General features: G+C 38.6%; 1 protein-coding gene across 1 annotated transcript in view; it reads right to left on the bottom strand.

Annotated features, from left to right (window-relative positions):
- Nucleotides 1–4271: 4271 nt before the first annotated feature.
- The window catches only part of CCDC102B (coiled-coil domain containing 102B), a 128599-nt gene continuing 126870 nt past the window's right edge, over nt 4272–6000 (bottom strand). Inside the window, exon 7 of the mRNA XM_028139352.2 lies at nt 4272–4379. Coding sequence (XP_027995153.2) covers nt 4272–4379 — 108 coding nt within the window. The remainder of the gene's footprint in view (nt 4380–6000) is intronic.

Genomic DNA, 6000 nt, shown 5'->3' with positions numbered 1-6000 from the left:
TCCTATGAGGATGAAATCAGAATATGAAAACTACATTTTGTAACTTAAAAAAAAAGTGACATCATATAATTTTAAACTCAATTGATGGGACCTCTGCTTCAAAATAAGAGAAAATAGCCTACCCCAGGACAAGGCTACTGCCAACCAATAGAAAATAAATGGCCAAATTGCAATATCATATTTTTGAAATGTGTAGGTGCAACAGAACTAGATGGACTAAAACTACAGAGATGAGAGAACCCTTTGGATGTGCGCTGATGGACACCAGTCATTTTCTATGATTTTCCTGGAGAAGATGCCAGTTCTGTGATGGCTTGACTCAGGCACAGACCACTGTTTGGGTGGGGCTGGGAGAGGAAATGAGCTCTACTTCAGGGACCACAGGGAACTGGAATGACAAATTCAAGACCTGAAGGCCAGCATTCCCAAAACATTGCTGAATTCTGAGACTGTTTGGGAGCCAAAGCTTCTGAAAAGAAGAAAATAGTTTCCCACAATCCCAGTAGAAATCATGGCCTAGAAATGAAGCAAGAGATGACAGCCTCAGAGAAAGCTGAGGTTCACCCGAGAGCATTTACCAATCCTGTGTGAAGCCAGAAGAATGAGAATCGTAAGTAAAGGTTGAAACCAACAAACAAGAACATTGTAATTGGAAAGAAACAAGAAAAAAAAAATCAGAATAAAAATAAATATTTACCCAATATCTGCAAAGAGCTCTGAAAATATGGCATCTATAATACACAAAGATGATTTTAAATAAAACAAGAAAAAGCTTGAATTAAAACTGAAGGACTAAAATTTTTTACTATGAATAATATTATTTTATTAAATTTTGAGTGGCATACAAGGCATTTAAGTACAAAATATAAAGACAAGGACTTTAGGAATGTTGGAAAATAGAAATTCCAAGATGAAAGGGCTATGCCTAAGTGGGAATTCACTCCCAATTAGCTTATCACATACCATTGTTCATTTGGAATTAATTTACTGAGTAATAAAAGTAGTATGAAGGAAATGATGGGCACAGAGACAAATATAGAAGTAAATAAAAATAGGCAATGATTAAGAAATGGATCTGTTAACAGATAAAAATGTATTAAAATAAAAAAATAGCCATTCTCAAGCTTTCCACTCCATCTGGTGTGATGTGCCCGAAGTTCATCCACAGTGAGGAGAGCTGTGCACCAACCAAGGCAAGAATGCTTTGGAGATTATTTTGTTTCCAATATCAATCCCATTTTTTTGTTTCTGATATCAATCCTAGAAATAAGCTAGGGTCAGGCCAGGTCACTGAAGGAAGGTCTTTGCATTTTGGAGTGAAATGTGCACAATGCATATGTTAGCTCTACACTCATCTTCAAAGTCTGTGTAACAGTTCCTCTTGGGATGTGGAGACAAGACCATATTTTCAACAGCCTGGTTTAAAATCCACTAACAGCTCCTTTGTTGCATATATTTTTATTAACCTCTGTAAAAGTCATGTCATAAGATAGGTATTAAAAACATGAGAATAACCAAAGGCAAATTATTTCCTGTATATATTGCTTCACATTTTACATAAAATTTTCAATTGCCCTATTGCAATATTTTTTTAGATTCAATATAAACTATAAGTTCCCTGATGATCAGTGATGTTGAGCATCTTTTCATATGTCTATTGGCCATTTGTGCACCTATTTTGGAGAATGTCTGTTCAGGTCCTCTGCCCAATTTTTAACTAGATTGTTTGTCTTTTTGGTATTAAGTTGTATGATTTCCTTATATATTTTGAATATTAACACCTTTCCAGATGTATTACTGGCAAATACCTTCTTCCAGGCAGTAGTTTGTCTTTCCTTTTGTTGGTTTCCTTCACTGTGAAACTTTTTAGTGATGTTGTCCCTTTTTTATTTCCCTTGCCTATGGAGACATATCCAAAAAATACTGCTATAAGTGATGTCAAAGAGTTTACTGCGTATGTTTTCTTCTAGGAGTTTTATGGTTTGGGGCTTTTCATTTCAGTCCAATCAATTTTGAGTTTATTCTTGTATATGATGTAAGAAACTGGTACTTTTCATTTTTTTCTATGTATATGCCCAGTTTTCCCCAGGACCATTTATTGAAGAGACTATCTTTATCCCATTGTATATTCTTGCCTCCTTTGTCATAGTTTAATTGACCATATAAATGAGGGTTTATTTGTGGAATCTCTTTTCTGTTCCCTTGATTTATGTCTGCTTTTATGCTACTACCATGCTGTTTTGATTACTATAGCCTTGCAGTATAGTTTATATCAGGTAGTGCGATAACTCCAACTTTGTTCCTCTTTTCTTAAAGTTGCTTTGACTATTCAGGGTCTTTTGTGGGTCCCCTTTATGTCTACAGATGGGCAAGTCAGGTATTGAAGGCTAGATATAGGGAGAGACTTGTTTTTCACCTATATTTGGTTGTCTTGGGAGGAAGATGCATTTCACTGCCCCACACCAATGTGTGGCATAGCCACAGAAAAGCAAAGAAGCATAATCAGCCCTAACCGGTTTAGCTCAGTGGATAGAGCGTCGGCCTTGGGACTCAAGGGTCCCAGGTTCGATACCGGTCAAGGGCATGTACCTTGGTTGCGGGCACATCCCCAGTAGGGCGTGTGCAGGAGGCAGCTGATGGATGTTTCTCTCTCATCGATGTTTCTAACTCTCTATCCCTCTCCCTTCCTCTCTGTAAAAAATCAATACAATATATTAAAAAAAAAAAAAAAAGAAGCATAATCAGGTAGAGGAAGGTGCACTTAGCTTCTCAAAGCTGATCTCAGTTCTCATTTGTGGCTGAGAGGAGAGCCCCTCCCAGGATCCACACTGAAGGTTCTAGCTGGGTGTATTCCTCAGTCAGTTGCTTTGTAGGAGATGGGATGGGAGACAACTGAGGCTTCATTGAAAGAGCCAAGCTGGAGCCAGTTCAGCAAAAGAAATATCAAGCAATAATAACCAAGTTCACATTTCATCATCGGAACATAGACTAGGTATTACCATACAGACTTGCAAACACATTCAGCAGTGCACACTTGGAGACCAGTGAAAGGCCAGCAGCTGGTCTATTTGCCCCCCAGTCCTCTGATTCCTGCTCTTCAGACCTTCCTCCAAGAGAAAGAAACAGGAGCAATAGGAAAGGCTCAGTGAATGATGAGCCTTTTAGAAAGAGACAAGATAATTTCTCGTATAAAGTAAGCTTTACTCATTAATCAATTAGTAGATTTTCATTTCTCCCACTAATTAATGAGGAGGGGGGTGTTGAGGAAGACCAGGCATATTTTTAACTGAATTAAATTTTACAAGTTGGCTCCATTTGCAAATAGCTATATGTAAGTTTATGTGGTGCCTTTCTAATGTAAATTCCTTTATCTTAAAATCTAAACTTAAATATGAAGCAGTATTCTACACTATATCCAAAGATCTTAAGGAACTATTCCTCTAAGTACAATTTTATACTTGGCTTTGTTCATTTAACTCAGAGGGAAAGCGCAGCTTTATTTCAGCCTGATTTATACCAACATACTACTGTCCAATGCTGTGGGCTTTTCTGTGGTTTTACTGCAAATGTCTACCCAGAGAAAAGTCAAAGGCCTATTCATTGCCTAGACTGCTTGTGGCTTTACCTAAGCTTCAATCACAGGCAATCTCTTACTTTTCTGAGAATATTTGTATAAATTAGAGTGCAAACCTTGCCTTGTCCTTTCAGTCTCCTTATAATACAAATCATATTGTTTGACACCGCTGCCCACGTTTGCTTTGTATCAAGAATTATACCACACTCATTGTTACCTCTCTAGGGTGAAAACATTTCTCACACATGTCCCCTCAATCACATAGATAAAACACATATTTACACAAATCTATCAGTTACTCAAACCATTACTTTTACTTAATGCACTGATTCTTTTATCAACTACCCAGCAAACTGTATGGCTTACAAGTTAATTTTTCTTGCAGATATTATAATTCTGTTTTCTGTGAAATGTATTCTGGAAGCTCCTACTGCCTTTCAGAAAATCTATAACTTTTAGAATTGGAGTTGTTTTTGAATATTCAAATTGTCTTTACTGTAATATTCGACATCTATTATAAAAAGTAGTAAGAGCTAGATGTCTGTTGATTCAGGTATTGATTGTAAACTTCTCTCATTAATATTTCTAGTTAATGAAAATAGTGTTATTGATATTTAAGAGAAAGATTTTTTTAAAAGATACCAAGAGTTTCTTTTCTAAGGTCCCAAACTTGAATTGAACACATTTTGTGAAATAATTACCGGTTCTGTAAGTGCCTGAGTTCAGTTTCCAAGTTTTCATTGATTTCTTTCTGTTCATCCAGAGATCTCTGGAGCTTACGGATCTGATTCAGGACGTCATCAAGCTGAAAGCAAAGTAGAAAATGCTTGACTTAAAATGATAGAGCTTGTTTTTAAAAAGATTTTCTCAATTTTTTACATGGTACATTATCCTGCATAAGTTTCTTTTGTATGTATGCATGAATACATAAAAATATGCATTTATTTTTCAATAATATAATGCATATATTCAATAATAAAATAAACATCTACACAGACTCTAGAATATTTGACATCTTTTCTACCCAGACACTGCCTCCCCCCCACCTCCCCAATTGCTCCTCTACCTGAGTCACTGTCTCAAAACCTGTGCTTATTATTCTCATGATTTTGAGAACATATAGTATTAACATACATATGTATTTATGTGTGTATTGGTATATATTTAAGCATAGCATATGTATGTTTATCCATATATCTGTATATATATTCCAAGTGTGTTGATATGTGTATATATGTATAGTATAGTATATTGGGGCAAATATATATTTTTAAATATATTGTTTTCTTTTAGGTGTTTTTGTACTTAAACATAAAAAATAGGTATTGTGGGTATCATACTATATGTAATCTGACATTTGCTATTTAAATTCAATTGCTAAGACATCTATATTGGCATCTCAATGTAGTTTGTTTGTTGTCTGTTATCTACACTAATAAAAGAGAAACATGCAAATTAACCATCACTCTGCTATGCCCACAAGCCATGCCCACCAGCCAATCAGGAGCGAGTATGCAAATTAACCCAACTAAGATGGCGGCAGCCATGGAGCTGGAGCAAGCAGGAGGCTTGGGTTGCCCTGGCAATGGAGGAAGCCAAGTTTCCTGCCCACCCTGGCCAACCCTGGCCTCCACTCAAGGCTACAAAGTTTCAATTATAGAAGATAAATAAATCCTAGATATTTGCTTCCAGCCTGCCTGGCCTCCACTCAAGGAGGCGCTGAAAAAGAAAAAGAAAAAAAGGAGGGGTTGGGACCTTGGGTCTCTGGGGGGTGATCAGGCCAGGATGGGACAGCAGAGGCCGTTGGGGGTAAGGCAGACCAGCAGGGGGGCCAGTTAGGGGTGAGCAGGCTGTCAGTGGGGGGCAGTTGGAGGTGATCAGGACAGCGGGGGGGGGGGAGTTTGGAGTGAGCAGGCCAGCAGAGGGGGCAGTTGGGGCTGAGCAGGCCAGTGGGGAGGGAAGGTGGGGGTGAGCAGGCTGGCACAGGGGGCAGTTGGGGGTGATCAGGCAGGCAGGCAGGAAGGTGAGTGGCTGGAGCCAGCAGTCCGGATTGTGAGAGGGATGTCTGACTGCTGGTTTAGGCCCGATCCCTATAAACCAGCAGTAGGACATCCTTTGAGGGGTCCCAGATTGGAGAGGGTGCAGGCCAGGCTGAGGAACACCCCCCGTCCCCGGTGCACAAATTCCATGCACCAGGCCACTAGTACATTATAATATTACATGCATAGGCCAGGATGTCATGCCACCCTCCTATGCATGAGTATTAGATTGTTTGCAGCCTTATGCTGCTCTGAACATTTTTGCATATGTATCCTGATGCAAAGTATTCTCTTGAGACACACCTAGGAGGACAACTGCCAGGTTATCCTTTGTTGATGTTTAATTTTACAAGATAATGCCCCAAGTTCCCCACTAATTTGCCTCCT

Source organism: Eptesicus fuscus, chromosome 12 (genome assembly GCF_027574615.1).
Source record: "Eptesicus fuscus isolate TK198812 chromosome 12, DD_ASM_mEF_20220401, whole genome shotgun sequence".
Lineage (NCBI taxonomy): Eukaryota > Metazoa > Chordata > Mammalia > Chiroptera > Vespertilionidae > Eptesicus > Eptesicus fuscus.
This window is presented reverse-complemented; position numbering and strand designations above follow the sequence as displayed.